At 34.2% G+C, this 23,543-nt stretch overlaps 2 protein-coding genes across 2 annotated transcripts in view; both read right to left on the bottom strand.

Moving 5' to 3' along the window:
* The window catches only part of LOC133180914 (uncharacterized), a 157,397-nt gene that overhangs the window by 29,508 nt on the left and 104,346 nt on the right, over positions 1–23,543 (bottom strand). The gene's annotated exons all lie outside the window — the stretch shown is intronic.
* LOC133181225 (THO complex subunit 4-like) lies at positions 674–6,811 on the bottom strand. Its single transcript, XM_061315762.1, has 7 exons — positions 6,723–6,811; positions 4,276–4,688; positions 3,961–4,125; positions 3,436–3,632; positions 3,206–3,260; positions 2,653–2,715; positions 674–938 (listed from the first exon to the last, which is right to left on the bottom strand). The coding sequence occupies exons 1-7, from the start codon at positions 6,754–6,756 to the stop codon at positions 873–875; spliced, it is 993 nt and encodes a 330-aa protein (XP_061171746.1). The 5' UTR covers positions 6,757–6,811; the 3' UTR covers positions 674–872.

Raw genomic sequence — 23,543 nt, forward strand, 5'->3', positions numbered from 1 at the left:
TAGAGTCACTCTTGCTTATCATAACTATGTATTCAATTTGTTTCAATAATACCCAGGAGTAGAGAAAAAGATTTTCAAAGAAATAATGCACTTTCACTATATGATTTATATAGCCCCGCCCTAACACCAGAACCCCTGACCCTGGGGCCATGAATTTCACAATTTTGGTAAAGTCACTCTTGCTTATCATAACTATGTATTCAATTTGTTTCAATAATACCCAGGGGTAGAGAAGAAGATTTTCAAAGAAATAATGCACTTTCACTATATGATCTATATAGCCCCGCCCTAGCACCAGAACCCCTGACCCTGGGGCCATGAATTTCACAATTTTGGTAGAGGGCTCAATGCTTATTACAATCATGTCAACAGTTTGACTGCTTGATGTCCAGGAGTAAAGAAGAAGATTTTTAAAGATTGCATTAATTTTGGTGGTTTTAGCCCCACCCCTCAGGCCCCAGGGGGGCAGGGACCATGAAATTCACAATTTTTGTCCCCCTTCACCCATAGATGCTATATGCCAAAATAAGCTGAAATTGGTTGAGCGGTTTCAGAGAAGAAGCTGAAAATGTTTAAATGTTAACGCACGACGCACGTCGCACGACGCACGACGACGGACAAAAACGGATAGCAATAGGTCACCTGAGTGACTCAGGTGACCTAAAAAGTGATGTCTTGAAAATGTACAATAGCAAAAAATTTTAATCAAACAACCTCGCAACATGAATGATGATGCATGCGTCGCAGAGCACCTTGTCAATATCACTACTGTCTCTTTCCCTCTGACTTCACCAAGTTTCATAATAGGAAGTCCGTTTCTTCCATGCTTTCTCACTAAATTTTCCAACTTAAAGACTGGATATGTTCATCATCTACAGATAAACGCGTCTATCTCCATCTGATTCTGAGGCAAAACGGTCACTGAGGCTGACACCAGTCTACAAAAAAAAGAGAAAAACAAATCACTGACATTTATGTCTGTACATATATGTAAAGTTTACAACATAAAATGTAACAAGAGATGTTTGTGAAACACTTATGCCCCCCCCCCCCCCCCCCCAATAAATGGAATTTTTCTAAGTCCAATGGGCATAACTCTGTCAAAAATTGCTTGATCATACCCAAAACAGAACTTCAATTAGATATTTTTATGATAAATCTGTATACCAAATTTCATCTCAGTATGTGCAACCTCTGCAAAGAAAATTAATGGAAACTGTAAATAAATGGAATTTTTCCAAGTCCAAGGGGCATAACTCTGTCAAAAATTGCTCGATCATACCCAAAACAAAAGTTGACCTAGATATTCTTATGATGAATCTGTATACCAAATTTCCTTTCAGTATGTGCAACTTTTGCAAAGAAAATGAACAGAAACTGTTGGTGGACCGACCGACAGAGAGCAGCAAAGCAATATGCCCTCCCTTCTTTGAAGGAGGCATAATTAATCAATAGCCTGTAAGGCTTCAATGGTGTTGAACATAAAAAAAAAAACTTCAGAAATTATGTGTGTGGGGCTTTATGCCACAATCCAAATTAATACAGGTCTGAATTAATTAACATGATTAACCAGATGCCATCAAATCTAAACAAACATGGAAGCCTGTTCGTGTTGTTGAATAATTAATTCATCTCTTTTCAGTCAGCTGAAGAGGTAATTTCATTTCTATTCTACTTGTCAATGTTTAAGCTTGCTTTTTAATATTTTTTAGCTTATGTACAACATATTCAGTGATTGCACCATAGCTATAAAACCCAATAATGGAGCTCAACTCTTCGATGTTTATGGTAAAAGAAAAAGGTTCAGTAGGGGCTTTTTTGGCCCCATGAATTTCTGAAAAATCAAAACTGCTTAGTTATAGTTGACAATACAATAAATTTCACTTGGACCCTTGGTGACTCTATGTCTAGAATTTTCTCAGTAGTCTGTGTAGTAAGTAGTATTTTGTAAAAGATTTTATTGTAAATATACTTAATGCAGTTTTTATTTTCAAGAGATTCACTGTGATCATTTTCAAAAGAAATTGATATGTTCTATTTTCTTTTGCATCCAAGATTGACACCTTGACTGTGTAAACACTGGGAGCTCCTTGTGTGGCTCGTACACTTGTATGGAGCAGAGCAGGGTCAGGCCAATTGTTGCGTAAAGCAAGTTATGATCCCTAGAATGGTTTTTGACCTTTAGCTGATGCCATAAAAAATAACATTACGTATAAAAACAAAATATAGTATACTAGAATCTCCAAACTTTACAAATACTTCACAGGGTACAACTAAACAAAAGGCACACACGAATGGATCTCAAGAGATTGGTCATCACCTTGGGCTATTATTACTTGGATAAGGTCTGTCACATGTCTCTGAACTACATGTAAATAGTCAAATTTTCTTTGAACCACAATTCTTTAAACCTAAGTTGTGGAAGTCCATACATTCATACTTGAAGCAAAGGTTTCTCTTAAGATAAAAAGGTGCAAGAACATTCAACCTATATATCTTAGCAATATCAAAGTCACATGAATTTACAGTATAATTTTTTTGTAAGATGGCACAGTCCTCTTCTGCTCTGCTCATTTGTCTATGATCAACTTATATCTACATGTATACGGGCAACCTGACAATTCTGTTACATAGTTTTTAAATATATCTTACTGCATTTCTGGCAAATATTTCTTTATTCATCCTGTATTTTTGTCTTGCTGATGGTTTCAAGTTCTGAAAAATTGACAACAGAAAAATATGTACATCAAACTTTCTTTCAATCAGATTAAAAAGAACATGCCAAGAGAATATAATTAAAGAATCCTTGCTCTTCCTCAACACAATTCATAAATTAATAACTCCAATACTACTACATGCACATTGACTAATAAAATCAGTTTCAACATTCTCAAAATGTCTCGAGTTTGATTCTGTTTACCCAAAATGTCATTATCTTTTTTATGCTTAACAGAATATACTAAAATTATTGGAATACAATGTTTCTGGTTGAGTTCATCAATTGAATGTAAAGGTAATAGAGATATTCGTACACGTGGCTGTGAAAGTTGTGATTTTTGTTATCTTATTGTCTTGGGAAACAAGAAAAGTCCTATACAGATTAGATAAACTCCATTAATCTATGTGGAATACTGTTTGTACAGTCATTTTGTCCCTGCTCAATACTGTGCATCAGTTCAACTATTTAAGAGAATCCCATACTTACAAGTATTTCTTGGCGAATATTTGAGGTGTTTAAGTTGTTTCTATTGATTCTGGGTCTGCAGGAAAAAAAAAATATCATTAATATTAACAATTTCAAGGACATGCTGGTCAATCTCAAAAGAAAATGGCAAAATGTGGATTTAAATTAAAGATTTGTGAATAAATACCCATGTACCAGGAAACATACAAATATCCTAATCATAAACTAGCAACTGTGCCAGTATGACACACCTGTTTTGCTGCCTTTGACTTTGTGGTGAGTTCGCCACACTGACTGTAATGATACCACTATCATCAACAGTGGATTGCTGATTTGGCTGCCTCCATCTACGTCGGAAACCACCCCTTCCACCTCCCCGACCCCTGCCCCCTCCTCTTCCACCCCCTCTGTTCAATGATTGCTGTCTCCTAGGGCTCTGGTTATTTGTCTGGAATTTTAAAGTAACATTTTAGTTTCACAATTAGCAGGGACATAATATGATAATTAATAGCACAGAAATAAATCAGCTAACACATTATCATTGTAAAACTTTGAAAATGATTACTGGTACTCAGAACAAACTTTTAATGTAGAAACATATCATAAGCATGAAACTAGATTCAATGAATTACAAAAACAATTAAAATACTTGGAATTACAATTGAGATGTTATAATAATAAAATATTTTGGTGAGAGACCAATCAAAGAGAAATTTTTAATATGATCCTTGGTCTATGACAAAGAGTCATTGACATGGCTATCTAAAATATCCCACCTGAATTCCTCTACGCTGGTTGACAATATTTTCTCTCTTTTCACGGGCTGAAATCTTAGCTAGTGTAAGCCTAGCTTGTCTAAGAGCACTGAGCGCCTGGGACTTGATCTGACCTAGATTTGATGCCCTGTTCTTTTGCTGATTTGGTCGCCTTTGTTCCTGATTCTGTGAAGGATTTCAAACAAGACCAGTTAATGCTAATTGCTTTTTATAACCGTATGTGTCATCATCATTTTGTTTTTGCTTCAATTTCACATCATTTACATTTTTTAACAGGTCTTATATGACTAAAAAGAACCAATTCTCCATACATACCTGACTAGTATTTACTCTGTTCAGTGGACTCACACCTTTAGCTCCCCTACCCTTTCCTCTCCTCATGAGATTGGTCCTCAGCTGTTTGTATTTGTTGGGACCTCTTCCCTTGACATTGTCCACTGCAGTATTTGTCCTTCCCTGTCTTTTCCCCCGATTACCACCTTTAGACCCTCTACTGACCCCAGAACCCTGGCCTGAGCCCCACATTACACCTCCTCTGCCTGTTTTTCCTCTCTGTGTGCCTCCTCTATTAGTATTTCCCCTTTTCATGCCTCCTCTGTTTGTATTTCCCCTAAAACCTCCTCTATTAGTAAATCCTCCTCTGTTTCCCTGTCCCCTTCTGCCTTGTCCTCTGCCTCCTCTATTTCCAGCTGTCCTTGTGTTTTTCTTGTTAAGTTTTATTATGTCATCTGTTAAAAAAAAAGGAAAAAAGAAATTAAATAGATTACATTGATTATATCCTCTTTTCAATACGTACATAAATATCAAAAGTTCAAAACAATGAAACAAATATATGAGATGGCAAAACTTTTACAACCACGAAAGTCATGTAATCTTTCAATATAACATGATATATTGATATGAAATACTGTATTCAGGGTTATTTTCAAGTTCATCCTGTGTTTTTTGCACATTCACACAACAATTTTACCCTGTTTTAAATTCACCCATGTACAGTTGCGTTAAACAGATAATGCTGTCTTCTTTAATATGCCCTATTCTAAATTGCAAGCTTTTCTGCAACCCTACAATTTGTTAGATTGATCCCCATGAAGTCTAGGAACTTCCAAGGAATCAATCTCCTAAATAGTGGGCATACAGAAAAACATGTTCTCGAAAAGTTAATTCAGATGTGATTTTAGGGTATTAATAGCCAAAATAAAAATTTTCAGTTTTTGCACTGTAAATTTATATTCCGTTTGGGATGTTATATCCTAAACGGGTTATTCTATACCATTCTGGCGATTGGTCCCAACCTGTTACAGATGTTTCCAAACTACTGCTGCTACAGTTTATGAGCAGATGAGTTAAAGGTGCTTAGACACAGATTTGAAGTTAGTATTTTCTCAAATTTTCTGTATAATTATCACGACTTATATATTGCAACAGCATTTCACACGAAAATATAATTAAAAACTTATTTTATCTGGAAATTATTGGAACTACGAATTTCGGGATGCATTTGATTAACACATCTTTGCACTTACACAAATTTTAACTTTATTCTTAATATTTAAGAAAAGAAGCAATTTTGTTATGTATTAATGAAAAATATTACATCTATAATCCAGAAAATTCAGAGTAAAAATGTTCTAAAACAAATCAAACTCACCAGTATTGTCAGTCTGTGTTCTGTGATGTGTACAGAGTTTAACAAATTGAACACAACCGTGAAACGTAAACTGTTTTTGTAAACAGGGCACAAGCTCTGTTATTGTTAATGTTTACGATTCACCGGATGTGTTCTCCGGATGTGTTCTATTGTTAAATTCTGCACACACCACTAAGCACGGACTTACAATACTGTGAGAGGGTTTTGCTTTCGATCATTTCTACTCTGAATTTTCTGGGTTATAGTTTTAATATTTTTCATTAATACACAACAAAATTGCCAGTTTTTTAAAGTATTGAGAATAAAATTAAAATATGTGAAAGCGCAAAGATGTGTCAATCCAACGCGTCCAGAAATTCGAAGTTTTAATAGCGAGCACAGCTCATCACTGCGAGCTCTAACGACAATGCCTGGGCGAAGAGAAAATTCGGACTACTGCACATTCATTCAATAGAATTTTTTTCCACAGTAACTTTAGACCCACAATGCATCGCTTGTTTAAGCTACATTCTTGCGAGAATGACAACAAAAGTTCAACAAAAAATAAACTGGTCTTGATTTAATGGATATATTGCCGATAAATAGTATATAAAACGTTCTTCATTAAAACATGCTAGCGTTCAGGCTTTGGTTTGGTAAAATGCAACTTATATACGACGTCTTGTGACGTCAGAGTCTAGACGTACAATATGTCACGTGCGGTTTGAAGAGATGGGTCTAAATACAGTTTATAAAAGTATCGTGCTCGCCCTAACGGTCACACCGTCAACATATTAACTTCCAGATGAAATAAGATTTTTTTTATATTTTAACAGCATATAAGTCATGAAATTATACAGAAAATATGAGAAAATATTAACTTCAAATCTGTGTCCAAGCACTTTTAACATCAAACTTCAAGACCATATAATAATTTCTACAATCTGATAACATTGTAGATAAAAGTGTTGATATATAAGGTATATGATACAATCACTGCTTATTCTGATCTGATATCATATTCAGCCTCCTTGCCAAAGTTTGAAAGTGTCCCATTTTCCTCGTGCATTTGGGAATACACATTTTGTAAACAAAATGATTTTAACTTAACATTTTAAACATGTATATTCACCTAGCGACATGTCTATCTTCTCTACTGCCTCCATTTTGAGTCAAAAAACTTCACTTTGTGAGTGATGTGTAACCGCGTTTATTTTGTTTTCTTCCAACAGTTCACTAGATGGCGTCTGCGGCAGTGTACCAGATGTCAATATCATCCAGACGTTTGCGTTTATCTGTTAGTCAACATGTGCGTGCGCAAACGTCTAGATGATGCAGACTGTAAGATTTATGAAATCAAAGTACCGAAAATACTGAATGGAATGTGCACTGCTTTAAGTGTCAACCAAACCATGTTTTTTTTCTTCTTCTTCTTCAGGATAATGATTAAAAAACACTATCAAACTGTAATTTTATTGAAGGGAAAATGTTTCCAGCATTTAATTTTTTTTCAGTGTAGTGGATCCCCCTTTCCCGTGTTTAGGATTACTAACGTTATATGAACTATTAATTGATAGATTATTGCAGTGTATTCTGTTTTGTGATTTAGTCAAGAGTTTAATGCATCTTAAAAGAAATGAAAGAAAACGTCTGGAAATTTGTACAATTATCAAAAACAAGTTTGGCGACAAAAGTAGCGCACCTGACTGACAAATTATTTAATATATATGATGCACATTTACGTTTCATACCAAATCTCTTCCATTTCAGAAACTTATTTTTTTATAGATTAAAAAAACCACAATAGCAGCATTAAAAAATCTTCTCCAAAATGGCCCGTACGAAGCAATTTCAGTTTGTTTAATTAAATAATGATGTTTTACTTATGTCCTCCAAGTCATATTAGTATCAGCTGTGCATATTACATTCAGGAAGTGACCGTCCTACCAGTTCTTGTCTTTCCTGTTACTAAAAGGAAAATGTTTAAGATCAAGATCTAGTAAATGACTTTAGACTGTCTTCCTGGTGCTTGATCCATTATGACGTCATAATCAATTTAAACTTTATTTTTCCCGTACTTTACAGCTCTAATAGAATTATGTAGAAAATAAAGTATTTTCATGGAATTTAATTTGAAATCACGTGAAGAGTAACCCCGATACGTATATTCAATTTAATATTATTTTAAAGAAGAGGCTCAGAACATACAAATTTCCGTATTCTGAGAGACTGTGGGTAATCTGGATACATTTCCTTTGTCTGATACGGAAAAACGCCCATATTCATAACTAGTTTTCTTCATTTTCATTGCAAATGATAGTTTAAAATAATTTTTTTATATTTTGTTTACTACAAATTATGCCCTGATACACCTTATTCAACCAAGCTGTAGTTATAAAGCATCATTAAACTTGAGGAATTTATTTCTCAAATTTGAGAAATCTGTAGGTTCCTTTCATTTACTAGATCTTGACCTTAAATAACAGTTATCCCCATTTCACAGGAACTCTTCTCATGGCCTTCAATGGAGAGGCCGATCTATTTAATTGTGGTTGTGTTTAGTTAGAATGTGCACATGGGGAAAAGAGATTTATTTTTCATTGGTTCGATAGAATAATTCCGTATTGATAACATCGATGCATAAAAATTATTAATAAATTAGTTTTTAAAATGTGTTTAATACTAATTAAGTCTAGATGTTTGTAATTACGTTTCAATTTGTTTTTCATTTCTCATCAGATATTTATTGACTTATGGTTTTATAAAAAGGTGTTACATGAAATGCTCCCCAACATGCAAACTCCGTACAGTGTCAATTCTCCGGGACTACTTTCCCTAAGAATAATGATAAAGAAAGAGTATAGAGGTCGAAAAGTTTGTCTGATTGGAAATGTGTAATGAAAATAAGTATGTCCTATATGTTACTTAATAACAATGAAGAACTCTTTTGAATTTTCAATCTGCCAAAACAATTACCTGAACTAAGTTACAAACTAATGGTTTCAATATCCGAATGACCGAAAAAGATTTCATTATACTATTTAACAGTGGATTTATATTAGAAAAAGTCCCTCCTCTTACTGTCACTTGTGTTACCATTAAGATGGTAACAGTAGAGATAATTGAACTTCATAACGTGAATTTTAACAATAAAAACAATAAATTGTATTTTTCTAGGTAATATAAGCTTAATTTCATTTGTTAAAAATCATGCAAATCATAATGAACTAGAAATATGTCCATAGGACATAAATGCCCCGCCAAAGGATCATTAGTAATGCAGCAGGAAAATTTGTATTAGTATAAAGTTTGGTGCAATATCTTGAATAGTTTCTTTAAAACACAGGCACTTGGGGTATGGACCCTCCCCCCCCCCTTTTCCATTTTTTTTTTCTTTTTAAATCTGGGGTCGAGTCACCTTTTTCCTATTTTTGTATTCTAATATGCACTGTATGTTATCAATAATGTAACTCTTTTGTCTCTATAAGCTGTTTTTAATATATTCGATCAGTGCATATTATCTATTCAAGATATATTACTAAAGTCAGGTACTCTTCACACAATTGCTCCCAAGAAAATAGTTCCATTCATGATCAGTAGATACAACATTACAACAAATGTTAAGAATAATGATGTATATTTAATACGTTAAAGAAAACAAAATAAAATTAAAGTAAAAAGATTTTAAGAAAATCACTTTTCCCCCAGAAAAGGAAATAAAAAGTTTTCATATTCCTACGCTCGCTGCCTCCTCAGTCTTTTTCACGAAAATATATAGGTCATCCTTCGATTGATAGTGATAAATCTTTTCACCAATTATATAACTGTCATGATTATTGTTCGTTAATTGCCGTATATTTTCTTTTGAGTGAGAATATTAATCATTAACTGTGTGTGTGTTTTTTTCTCTTTTTTAATATATTCGATCAGTGCATATTATCTATTCAAGATATATTACTAAAGTCAGGTACTCTTCACACAATTGCTCCCAAGAAAATAGTTCCATTCATGATCAGTAGATACAACATTACAACAAATGTTAAGAATAATGATGTATATTTAATACGTTAAAGAAAACAAAATTTAAGTAAAAAGATTTTAAGAAAATCACTTTTCCCCCACTAAAGGAAATAAAAAGTTTTCATATTCCTACGCTCGCTGCCTCCTCAGTCTTTTTCACGAAAATATATAGGTCATCCTTCGATTGATAGTGATAAATCTTTTCACCAATTATATAACTGTCATGATTATTGTTCGTTAATTGCCGTATATTTTCTTTTGAGTGAGAATATTAATCATTAACTGTGTGTGTGTTTTTTTCTCTTTTTTAATATATTCGATCAGTGCATATTATCTATTCAAGATATATTACTAAAGTCAGGTACTCTTCACACAATTGCTCCCAAGAAAATAGTTCCATTCATGATCAGTAGATACAACATTACAACAAATGTTAAGAATAATGATGTATATTTAATACGTTAAAGAAAACAAAATTTAAGTAAAAAGATTTTAAGAAAATCACTTTTCCCCCACTAAAGGAAATAAAAAGTTTTCATATTCCTACGCTCGCTGCCTCCTCAGTCTTTTTCACGAAAATATATAGGTCATCCTTCGATTGATAGTGATAAATCTTTTCACCAATTATATAACTGTTCACCATTTATTAATATGTTATGTTCGTTAATTGCCGTATATTTTCTTTTGAGTGAGAATATTAATCATTAACTGTGTGTGTGTTTTTTTCTCTTTTTTTTAACGGAAAATGGTATTAAACCTGAATGGTAACTTCTGCCAAGCAACGTGATTTGCCGTGATTTTGCCGAGCTCGTCCTGAGGATCTTCGCGGTGTAAACTCATGATCTTGCAAGCACAGGTATGTGCACCGTTCGCTAGTGACGCTTAGATCATGTAGAGTGGGTATCAGTATTTGCTACGGACATGAAGAAGAACTACACACCAGTTTCATAACAAGTGCAGGATTTTTACTCAAGCCCTAGACCTGCCTAGACTGGGCTAGAGGGGCTGAGTTACCTAAAACGATGCTAGGTTATTGATCTACTCAGTTTAAAAACACGAAAATATACTATTTTTGTAAATAAAAACATTTCTAGAAACAAAAATGAAGTTTATCTTCAAAACGTCTCTATATTCAAAATCTATATAAAGTGTTAAATGTCGGATTTTATTCTATGACGAAGGAGTGATGCTCCACAACCGCAACCGATCTCGCGCTTTCCTTTGCGTTTAACAACGGCCGTCAATGCATCTCTAGACAAGTTCATTGATTACTCTTGTTGACCCATCTTTAACATCTGCCTATACTTTGAGTGATAGCACTTTAATAGTAAAAAATCAAAAAATAAATTAAAATCTATCCTTGATAGATCTATAGTTTTGCTATTTAAAAAATTGGGCTATCTTTGATCTTTGCTTGGACTTGTTTCGAATTTTTACAGAAGATTCTATCATTGGAAAGTTAGATGGTACACATGTAGCACAGGCCCATAGTACGCGGGATTTTTTCGGAGCCCCCCCCCCCTCACTTTGAACCTGTAACATGCTATTTGGGTTAAATATTCCTGAAAATGAGTGAGCTGTTAAATACATTTTTAAAATTATACGGTTAATTATATTTAGTCTATGTTCTATGTGAAATTAAAACTATTTCTGTAGGCATCTGCAACGTTGTGATAATAAAAGTCACTAATCGCATGTAACGTTATATACATGTTATGTACATGCAGTTTCCTTAGTACATGCATATTTTATTCAACAAAAGATGTTGAAACTCAGTAGCCTAAATATTATGTCATTTTAGGTTATTTATGGCCATTGTATAGTTGACTTTCTACAGCTTGAGTATCTCTGACGTTTTATCAGTAAATCAGTGGGTTTTTTTTTAATTAGAAATCATCTGAGCACAATGAAAATTCGAATAAATTAAAAGTCGAATATCTTGGATATGGGGTAACCCATATCTATTCTTGTTTAAATAACGGAATGGTTATTATGTGGTTAAACACCTGCAATCGTAACTTCTCGGCAAAGCAACGTGATTTGCCGTGATTTGCCGAGCTCGTCTGAAAGGATCTTCGCACGTGTGTAAACCTAGTCTATTTGGTCTTGCAAGCACAGGTATGTGCACCGTTCGCTAGTGACGCTTAGATCATGTAGAGTGGGTATCAGTATTTGCTACGGACATGAAGAAGAACTACACACCAGTTTCATAACAAGTGCAGGATTTTTACTCAAGCCCTAGACCTGCCTAGACTGGGCTAGAGGGGCTGAGTTACCTAAAACGATGCTAGGTTATTGATCTACTCAGTTTAAAAACACGAAAATATACTATTTTTGTAAATAAAAACATTTCTAGAAACAAAAATGAAGTTTATCTTCAAAACGTCTCTATATTCAAAATCTATATAAAGTGTTAAATGTCGGATTTTATTCTATGACGAAGGAGTGATGCTACACAACCGCAACCGATCTCGCGCTTTCCTTTGCGTTTAACAACGGCCGTCAATGCATCTCTAGACAAGTTCATTGATTACTCTTGTTGACCCATCTTTAACATCTGCCTATACTTTGAGTGATAGCACTTTAATAGTAAAAAATTAAAAAATAAATTAAAATCTATCCTTGATAGATCTATAGTTTTGCTATTTAAAAAATTGGGCTATCTTTGATCTTTGCTTGGACTTGTTTCGAATTTTTACAGAAGATTCTATCATTGGAAAGTTAGATGGTACACATGTAGCACAGGCCCATAGTACGCGGGATTTTTTCGGAGCCCCCCCCCCCTTCACTTTGAACCTGTAACATGCTATTTGGGTTAAATATTCCTGAAAATGAGTGAGCTGTTAAATACATTTTTAAAATTATACGGTTAATTATATTTAGTCTATGTTCTATGTGAAATTAAAACTATTTCTGTAGGCATCTGCAACGTTGTGATAATAAAAGTCACTAATCGCATGTAACGTTATATACATGTATGTACATGCAGTTTCCTTAGTACATGCATATTTTATTCAACAAAAGATGTTGAAACTCAGTAGCCTAAATATTATGTCATTTTAGGTTATTTATGGCCATTGTATAGTTGACTTTCTACAGCTTGAGTATCTCTGACGTTTTATCAGTAAATCAGTGGGTTTTTTTTTAATTAGAAATCATCTGAGCACAATGAAAATTCGAATAAATTAAAAGTCGAATATCTTGGATATGGGGTAACCCATATCTATTCTTGTTATGTATCAGTCGAAAACGATATATTTAACAAGAATAGATATGGGTTACCCCATATCCAAGATATTCGACTTTTAATTTATTCGAATTTTCATTGTGCTCAGATGATTTCTAATTAAAAAAAAACCCACTGATTTACTGATAAAACGTCAGAGATACTCAAGCTGTAGAAAGTCAACTATACAATGGCCATAAATAACCTAAAATGACATAATATTTAGGCTACTGAGTTTCAACATCTTTTGTTGAATAAAATATGCATGTACTAAGGAAACTGCATGTACATAACATGTATATAACGTTACATGCGATTAGTGACTTTTATTATCACAACGTTGCAGATGCCTACAGAAATAGTTTTAATTTCACATAGAACATAGACTAAATATAATTAACCGTATAATTTTAAAAATGTATTTAACAGCTCACTCATTTTCAGGAATATTTAACCCAAATAGCATGTTACAGGTTCAAAGTGAGGGGGGGGGGCTCCGAAAAAATCCCGCGTACTATGGGCCTGTGCTACATGTGTACCATCTAACTTTCCAATGATAGAATCTTCTGTAAAAATTCGAAACAAGTCCAAGCAAAGATCAAAGATAGCCCAATTTTTTAAATAGCAAAACTATAGATCTATCAAGGATAGATTTTAATTTATTTTTTAATTTTTTACTATTAAAGTGCTATCACTCAAAGTATAGGCAGATGTTAAAGATGGGTCAACAAGAGTAATCAATGAACTTGTCTAGAGATGCATTGACGGCCGTTGTTAAACGCAAAGGAAAGCGCGAGATCGGTTGCGGTTGTGGAGCATCACTCCTTCGTCATAGAATAAAATCCGACATTTAACACTTTATATAGATTTTGAATATAGAGACGTTTTGAAGATAAACTTCATTTTTGTTTCTAGAAATGTTTTTATTTACAAAAATAGTATATTTTCGTGTTTTTAAACTGAGTAGATCAATAACCTAGCATCGTTTTAGGTAACTCAGCCCCTCTAGCCCAGTCTAGGCAGGTCTAGGGCTTGAGTAAAAATCCTGCACTTGTTATGAAACTGGTGTGTAGTTCTTCTTCATGTCCGTAGCAAATACTGATACCCACTCTACATGATCTAAGCGTCACTAGCGAACGGTGCACATACCTGTGCTTGCAAGACCAAATAGACTAGGTTTACACACGTGCGAAGATCCTTTCAGACGAGCTCGGCAAATCACGGCAAATCACGTTGCTTTGCCGAGAAGTTACGATTGCAGGTGTTTAACCACATAATAACCATTCCGTTATTTAAAAAAAGAGAAAAAAACACACACACAGTTAATGATTAATATTCTCACTCAAAAGAAAATATACGGCAATTAACGAACAATAATCATGACAGTTATATAATTGGTGAAAAGATTTATCACTATCAATTGAAGGATGACCTATATATTTTCGTGAAAAAGACTGAGGAGGCAGCGAGCGTAGGAATATGAAAACTTTTTATTTCCTTTAGTGGGGGAAAAGTGATTTTCTTAAAATCTTTTTACTTTAATTTTGTTTTCTTTAACGTATTAAATATACATCATTATTCTTAACATTTGTTGTAATGTTGTATCTACTGATCATGAATGGAACTATTTTCTTGGGAGCAATTGTGTGAAGAGTACCTGACTTTAGTAATATATCTTGAATAGATAATATGCACTGATCGAATATATTAAAAAGAGAGAAGGCTTGCAGCTCTTCTCATCGTCTGCCTCACCTCGCTTAAACTTCGCCTGATTATTTATCGAAAGCATAAGAAAACATGGAATATGCATACATCAATAAATTCGTTATACATTCTTCTTCCTTTTCATATTTCCATTTAATTTTTATGTGCCCCCGATTTGTAAATATTTCGATTAAATCACCCGCATCTTGGGTAAATTTTGTTGATGTGCACCAGCTGGGACGGAAGTGCAATAACGGTAACTCTAACTTTATAAATGTTCTGCATTTAAAAAAAAATTCCAGGTTTTGCAATAACAATATTGTGAAATTTGGTTGTCTAGGTCGTCTGTTAAAAGTTAATCTTCATCCATTAGAATTTGCTAGTTACAGTTATCTTTTTATTCACAGAACTTACCGTTACATGTTATATGAAGAGAAAATTCGGGATTTATTCCTTCTCGCATTTAATGTTCCGAATGACATTACACGTAATGATGATACCCGAAAATACCGGGCACTTCCGTCCCAGCTGGTGCACATCAACAAAATTTACCCAAGATGCGGGTGATTTAATCGAAATATTTACAAATCGGGGGCACATAAAAATTAAATGGAAATATGAAAAGGAAGAAGAATGTATAACGAATTTATTGATGTATGCATATTCCATGTTTTCTTATGCTTTCGATAAATAATCAGGCGAAGTTTAAGCGAGGTGAGGCAGACGATGAGAAAAGAGTTGCAAGCCTTCTCTCTTTTTATGTATCAGTCGAAAACGATATATTTAAAAACAGCTTATAGAGACAAAAGAGTTACATTATTGATAACATACAGTGTATATTAGAATACAAAAATAGGAAAAAGGTGACTCGACCCCAGATTTAAAAAGAAAAAAAAATGGAAAGGGGGGGGGGGTCCATACCCCAAGTGCCTGTGCTTTAAAACTGAATTTTATACCGAATAAATAGTAAAGTCAAAAGGTCATAAGAAGGTCAAGGTAAAAATAAATTGAACTGGACATAACTGGTAAATTCTCACCAAAAATGTATCAGTATATAAGCTTACATAAAAAATATCTTGAATAGCTTCTTAGAAACTGAGCTAAACACTTTGAGAAAAGTGAGGTCAAGGTAAAAAATGTTGATGCAGTTGAGCAGCTCTCATCAATCTGTATAAGTATATGAAGTTTGATAAAAATATCTTGAAGAGTTTCTTTGAAATTTGGCTAAACACAAATATGAAGTCAAGGTCAAAGGAAAGATCAAGGTACAAAAAAAGTTTGATGCAATTGAATAGTTCTCACCATTATGTATCAGCATATTTGATTTGATAAATATTTCAAATAGAGTCATTGAAACTGAGCTTAACACTATTTCAAGAAAAGTGGGGTCAACGTCACAGGAAAAGTGTTGATGCAGAAGAACCTCTCATCACTATATATAAGCATATAAGGTTTGATAAAAATATCTTTCTTTGAAATTGAGAAAATTTCTTATTTAAGAAAGCAAGCTCAAGGTCAAACAACTGTCAAGGTCAAAAATGTTGATGAAGTATCAGCATATAAAGTTTGATTAAAATATATTGAATATTTTCTTTAAAACTTAGCTAAATACAAATGTAAGATAAGTGAAGTCAAGGTCAAAGGAAAGGTAAAAAATGTTGATGAAGTTGATGAACTTTTCGAAAATTTGATATCACAAAATTTTAACAAAATCAATAACATTAAAACGTACGACTTTTCAACACTTTATTCAACCATTCCACACGGTGGATTGGAGTTCAGGCTTTTTGACATCATTGCCAGCTGCTTTTTCAGTGGAAGTGGGACTCGTATAAATATACTTACCTTGTCATTGGTCATTTGCGGGGTTTGTTTTATTGGGGGGATTCTGATTGTGCACGCATGTGCTCTGGGGTGGATATTGAAGGGATTCTTGAGTTTCTGATTGACAGTATCTATGTAGGTTTTGGAGATCGGGTCTTACGGCAGTCTGTTGGAGTTCCCGTGGGTACCAATTGCACCCCCTTATTAGCAGACCTGTTTTTGTCTTCATATGAAGCAGGGTTTGTGCAAAGACTTCTGCATGGGAGGGGGGGGGGTTGCTGTGGCCTTCGGCGTTTGGATGTATCGATGACGTGTTAATGTTGACAATAGTTGCATCCATTCGTGTGTCGACTTGGTGTCCCGGTTGGCTTGAGATACGTGATACCGGGGGGGGGGGGGGGGGTCTGACACGTCTGTTTCGTGTTTGGATATTTTGCTGGAGAAAGACTTTAATGGTAACCTGATAACAAAGCTTTATGATAAACGTGATGACTTCAATTTTTTAATCGTCAACTTTCCTCATCCGTGGCCATCACGGTAGCTCAGTCGGTAGAGCGCTTGCTCCGTGATCGGAAGGTCGCGTGTTCGAATCACGGCCGCGATTGACCTAAGTCGATAAAAAATAGGTAGCAACTGTTCCTTCTCCAAGTGCTCGGCATTGTTAAGTGAAAGTTGCGGGTCTTTCGGATGAGGCCTTAAAAACCGAGGCTCCTTGTCAAGGTAGGCGCTGGCACGATAAAGAATTCTCACTGCTCAATGCCCTGAATGCCGAGTAAAGGTCTAAATTTGAAGCTCTTCTTCGGCATATGGTGACGTCTCTATATGAAAGAGAAATATCTCGAACGGGACGAAAAACAACATTCAATCAATCAATCCCTCATCTGTGTGGCAATGTACCCTTCTCGCCTGCGTGTGGGGTTTTTGTCTCCCGGTTGGTTCGGTGTACGGGGGGCATGCTCTACTTATGAGATATTTCTTAAATAAGGCAAGCTGTTGACAAGCAGGTCGATGAGACAGGGGTGTCGGCGGTCTCGTTTGAGGTCATAATTTTGCAGGTTTTATGGTCGATACGGTCATGGAAGTGCAATATTGGTAACTCTTACTTTTTGAATTCTCTACAATGTTTTGCATTAAAATGTTTTCCTAGCCTTGTAATAGGAATATGTGAAACCTGATTGACAAGGTCGGATGTTTATTGTTAATCTTCATCCATCAGAATCAGCTAGATACAGTTATCTGGTTTTATACGGGACGTACCGTTAATATTAAGAGAAAATTCGGGATATTTTTCCCTCTTGAAACCACTCGAAACTCCTCAATTGGCTCATGCCTAGCACACTTTGTATGGAGCGTAACAGAGTCAGCCGAGGATTGCCGATTGTACACATGATAATGAAGCCTGAGAATACTGGGTACTTCCGTGACCAGCTGGTGCACAGCAACAAAATGATGCGAGTGATTTAATCGAAATATTTACAAATCGGTGGCACTTAAAGCTATATATGGCGTTAGAAAAATAATCACAAATAAGCCATTTTGTAAACACAATTAGTACCTTGCTTGACCAGGATTGACACATATGACGTCAGAGCAATGGCACGTAGCATCGGCGATCACAAAATTCAAACTTTGAATCGCTGAAACATCAACAATATTAATTTTCTAGCAAAGATATTTAAGTATATGATTTTAATAACATGTAAAATTTGTCATATCAAAAAATTTTGAGACGTGATAAAAATCCTTTAAGCGAGGTGAGGCAGACGACGAGAAAAGAATTGCAAGCCTTCTCTCTTTTTATGTACCAATCGAAAGCGATATATTTAAAAACAGCTTATAAAAAGTAAAACATAAAAAGTAAAATCGTGTTTCCCCTGCAAAAAATAAATAAATAAATAAATAAATAAATAAATAAATAACTAAAAAAAAAAACAAGATGTGTTTGTGAAACACTGATGCCCCCGTATGGCAGCTTATGGCGAAGGTTAAAGTTTCTCAAATGCAACTCCAAGTCAAGAAATCAAAAATTTTTGTACCCAAAGAAAGGTCTTGTCTCAAGAAATATACCTGTGAAATATGAAAGCCCTAGTAGAAAACCGTTGAAAAGTTATGGCGAAGGTTAAGGTTTTTTTCAAAGTAAGTAAAACGGCAAGGTCAAGGTCAAATGGTGCCCAAGGGAAGGCCTGTCACGAGTGATACACATGATCGTGAAATGTGAAAGCCCTAGAACCAAACATTCAAATGTTATGGCCAAATTTTAAATTTTTTAAAAGTAGGTCAAACTCCAAGGTCAAGGTCAATGCCAAAATTGTTGGTATCCAAAGGAAGGTCTTGTCACAAGGAATATACAAGTGAAGTATGAAAGCCCTAATACCAACTGTTCAAAAGTTTTGGCCAGGGTTAAAGTTTTTCAAAAGTAGGTCAAACTCCAAAGTCAAGGTCAAAGGGTCAAAGTTGTTTGTATTTAAAGGAAGGCCTTCTCAACAGGAATGCATATATATGAAGAATGAAAACCCTAGCACTAACTGTTCAAAAGTTATGGCCAAGGTTAAAATTTTTTAAAATTGAAGCAGGTCAAACTTCAAGGTAAAGGTCAAAAGGTCAAAGTTGTTGATATCCAAAGAAAGGTATTGTCACAAGGAGTACGCATGCGAAATATGAAAGTCCTAACACAAATTATTTAAAAGTTATGGCCAAGGTTAAAGTTTTTACAACAGTAGGTAAAACTCCAAGGTCAAGGTCAAAGGATCAAAAATGTTGGTACCCAAAGGAAGGTCTTGTCACAAGAAATACACATGTGAAGTTTGAAAGCCTAAGCTTTAACTGTTCAAAAGTTATGGCCAAGGTTAAAGTCTCATAAAATTTTGCAAAAGAAGGTCAAACTCCGAGGTCAAGGTCAAAAGGTCAAATATGATGGTACCCAAAGAAAGGTCTTGTCACAAGGAATACACATGTGAAATATGAAAGCCATAGCACCAACCAATCAAAAGTTATGGGCAAGGTTAATGTTTTTATGGACAAACAGAGAGACAGACAGATAGACAGACAGACGGACGGACAGGGCAAAAACTATATGCCCCCGAATCTTCGATTACGGGGGCATAATAAAATAAAATTTATCCCCTCGCAACGTATATAGTAATAGCAGGATATAGTAACGCTCGTGGGGGGGGGGGGGGAGTGCGTGAAAAAAGTTAAGCAAGTAATATCAGAATTGATATGCTCTTTTGCAAGGGGATGGGCAGTTTGTCCTTCCTGTAACCCCGAGCCCTTACTGTTACCAGTACAATTTGATTGTTTAATTTGCTTCGGCAAAACACCTGTTCGATCAAGTTACTATAATTGTTTATTCTAATCACCTAAATAATATACAAGTATTTTTTTTTAAAATTTATTAACATCCTGTCAAAAGGCTGTCATGAAGAGAAACCCTAAAATTTTGCTTCTGCTTTGAATGTTTTCATGGTTTTACTAAATAGGTTTTCACTCATATACATGTATTGGATAAATATCAAGCATCCTGTCAATGATAATACGAAAGATTATTTGAAGAAAATTTTGAAATAACGAATTTTACAGATAAATGATAGAAGTAACAGGGTGGACTCTAAATTTTGAATGACATAAACAAAATGTGAATATTTTTAAAAGAAATATTTTCTTTTCTTCAATGTGATGGAATTTTGTCATTTAATGTTGTATTATTCAAAATTACCAGGGGCAGGGTCACATTTTCCTTATTTTACCATACAAATTTGAAAACTGAGAAAATTCCTTAATTAGAGGTTCGGAGCACAGGCACTTGTTTCGGTAATAATTTTTTTAACCCATAGTATAATAATAACACAAGGTATCCAACTCCGAATTACACGGAGTACCCCCCTCCCCCAGAATCGCACTCATTTACACTTTCAGAGGAAATACACTGACAAACTGTTTATACCTATGTTTTCTACGATAATTTATCTATACATCCATATATGGCATGCTTGTCTTTATTTTCTTTAGTCTCCGTAAACAGCGTCAAAACTCTGCTCGTCGAGTGGAAAAGTCGAATTCAACCATGAAATGGTATGTGCTAATCCCGCACAGAGAACAAAATTAAAAAAATGAGTGGGTTTAAAAATTCAATTCCAGTGTTTAAATATTGCATGAGTAAATAGAACTTGTTTACGTCTGATTTTCCCTGAAAACATTACGATGTTTATCCGATGTAATTTTAGAAACAGATTTTTAGCCAATCAAAATCTCTGTGCGGGATTAGCACATACCATTTCTATGGAACGCCAAATTAACATATATTCAAATATTTGTACCTATCTTCAAATAATTGTACCTATCTTCAAATAATTGTACCTATCTTCAAATGAATTGAAGATAGGTACAATTGAATTAAAGATAGGTACAATTGAATTGAAGATAGGTGTAAATAGTTATACCTATCTCTAAATAATTATACCTAGGTACAAATAAATTATACCTATCTTTAACGGAATTACACCTATCTTCAATTCAATTAAAGATAGGTTCAATTCAATTATACCTATCTCTAATTCATTTGAAGATAGGTATAATTGATTTAAAGATAGGTACAATTGATTTGAAGATAGGTACAATTGATTTGAAGATAGGTACAATTGATTTGAAGATAGGTACAATTAGAACATATCCACAAAGGATTTGAAGATAGGTACAATTCAATTATACCTAGGTTCAATTCATTTTGTGTTATTGAAAATAATGAACGCTCCCTAGGAGACAATATTGAACATGGAGGGAAACGCACAGAACACACAGAGCGACGACAACGAGGATGAAAGGAGAAATAAAGATATGTTAAAATGTGCAAAAAGCATTACATACTTATTAAAATACACATGTATGTCAATAAGTGAGCTGAAAAATATATATACTTGAGAGATGTCGGAGATCGGTAGACGTAACGGAAATGACGTATAATGAAGGGAGTAGTTATTATTGCCAATATCTTAGTAATTAAAGATAGGTTCAATTCAATTGTACCTATCTTTAAATCAATTATACCTATCTTCAATTCATTGCATTTGTACCTATCTTCAAATCAATTGTACCTATCTTCAAATGAATTAAAGATAGGTATAATTGAATTATATACCTATCTCTAATTCATTTGAAGATAGGTACAATTGATTTAAAGATAGGTACAATTCATTTGAAGATAGGTACAATTTATTTGAAGATATGTACAATTCATTTGAAGATAGGTACAATTATTTGAAGATAGGTACAAATATTTGAATATATGTTAATTTGGCGTTCCATACATTTCATGGTTGAATTCGACTTTTCCACTCGACGAGCAGCGTTTTGACGCTGTTTACGGAGACTAAAGAAAATAAAGACAAGCATGCCATATATGGTTGTATAGATAAATTATCGTAGAAAACAAAGGTATAAACAGTTTGTCAGTGTATTTCCTCTGAAAGTGTAAATGAGTGCGATTCTGGGGGAGGGGGGTACTCCGTGTAATTCGGAGTTGGATACCTTGTGTTATTATTATACTATGGGTTAAAAAAATTATTACCGAAACATGTGCCTGTGTTATTATTATACTATGGGTTAAAAATTTATTACCGAAACAAGTGCCTGTGGTTCGGAGCCTCTTGACACCCCCACTAGATCCGCGCATGCGCAGAAAATTAGATAAATAAATATTTAAAACAACTGTATACGTAAATTTATACACACACACACACCCTCACCCTCACACAAACACACACTCACACACACGCATAGTGCATGATGGATCCACAAACTTTTAATAAGGTAGTTCATTGAATATGGTAAAGAGCTAAAAAAAAATGTGTACATATTGTATATTTATGTTTGACATCTATATTTAGTTTGTTGTTTGTGCATTGCATATTTCTGCATAGCTGCAGGTGTCTTATTTCCGTTTTACAAAACATCAATGATACATTTATCAAGTTTTGTGTAATTGAAACAAGTTTTGTGTAATTAAAACACTCAAAATATTGATAAAAGAGGACTAGTTTCGTAGCAAAGGGGTGTTAACTTTTTTCCCGATCATACTCGCGAATGGCTTTAAGCATTTGTAGCCTACTTATCCTTGATAACCTATGCAAAGTACTAAAAGAGCTAGGATAATGTAGAAATGGTAGTGATTAGAGAGGTGCCATTTTGCTGCATGCTGGCTTGGTTACCCCCCCCCCCCCCCAAAAAAAAGAGGACACAAAGACCGGTTTGGTTTGAATATATTTTATTGGTATAAATATTATACAAAAGGTTCGAAAGTTCCAACAACTTATACTATACTTTCATCTTAAATGGTTACAACTGTAAATATCTACAGAAGAACTGAGATACACTAAACACAGGTTTGTTTCATATATACATTCATTGCATGTTCATTAATATAACTTATTTGAGGTCTGGTGTTAGGCAGTAATAATTTAACCTGTAATAAATTTTTGTGCCGATTGAAAAATATATTAATTGATTGATTTTAACATTTTGTGATTTATCTCCCCACAGAAGTAGGAGACATAGTATGTGCAAATTTTATAAATATTCCTGTCAATGAAAATGTTAATATTGTCACATCCTTATTACAGTCAACAACAATTATTCATGAAATTCAAAAAGCAATTCACTCATTTATTATCCAATTCTATGTAACTATTATATCTGTTTACTTATATGTGCATTGGAAATAATAAAAAAAAAAGGTGTCCTGTTAATATTGAAGAGTTAGAGAGAGAGAGAGAGAGAGAGAGAGAGAGAGAGGGCAAACACTTTCAACTGCTATTTCCTGGCGAATTCTTGATGACTTTAAAAAAGTAAGCTGTTTACTACAGTACGTCGATCTTAATTATACATACAGGATATTACTTACTGGTAAATCATTTAGATCTATAAAATAAATACCAACCTTCGTGCATTTCATTGTAAACAGTCTTATACAAATTGTGCCCATTCGACAGAGGTAAGGGTTTACTCGATTATATGTGCATTAAAATATAAAAGAAATTATCAAGGAGAATGCCTTTATATTAAATTATTTGCAACTATTTTAATTTCTTTTCCTGTTAACTTTTTTGTTTCATATAAGAACTATAAACTCCTAATGATTTTTTTTCAACTCGCAATTTAGTGTTTGATAACCGTATATTACTGTTG

Source organism: Saccostrea echinata, unplaced genomic scaffold, assembly GCF_033153115.1.
Source record: "Saccostrea echinata isolate AGI-Se365-2 ecotype Australia unplaced genomic scaffold, CSIRO_AGI_Sech_v1 ptg000008l, whole genome shotgun sequence".
NCBI classification, from domain to species: domain Eukaryota; kingdom Metazoa; phylum Mollusca; class Bivalvia; order Ostreida; family Ostreidae; genus Saccostrea; species Saccostrea echinata.

Bases quoted from the DNA above. Each gene is read 5' to 3' on its own strand.
- LOC133181225 (XM_061315762.1), bottom strand. From the start codon at position 6,756: ATGGAGGCAGTAGAGAAGATAGACATGTCGCTAG. The intron at 4,689-6,722 runs GTGAATATACAT...TTTTTTTAACAG, and splicing joins GAAGATAGACATGTCGCTAG to ATGACATAATAAAACTTAAC. The intron at 3,261-3,435 runs GTGTGTCATACT...TTTTTCCTGCAG, and splicing joins AGTCAAAGGCAGCAAAACAG to ACCCAGAATCAATAGAAACA.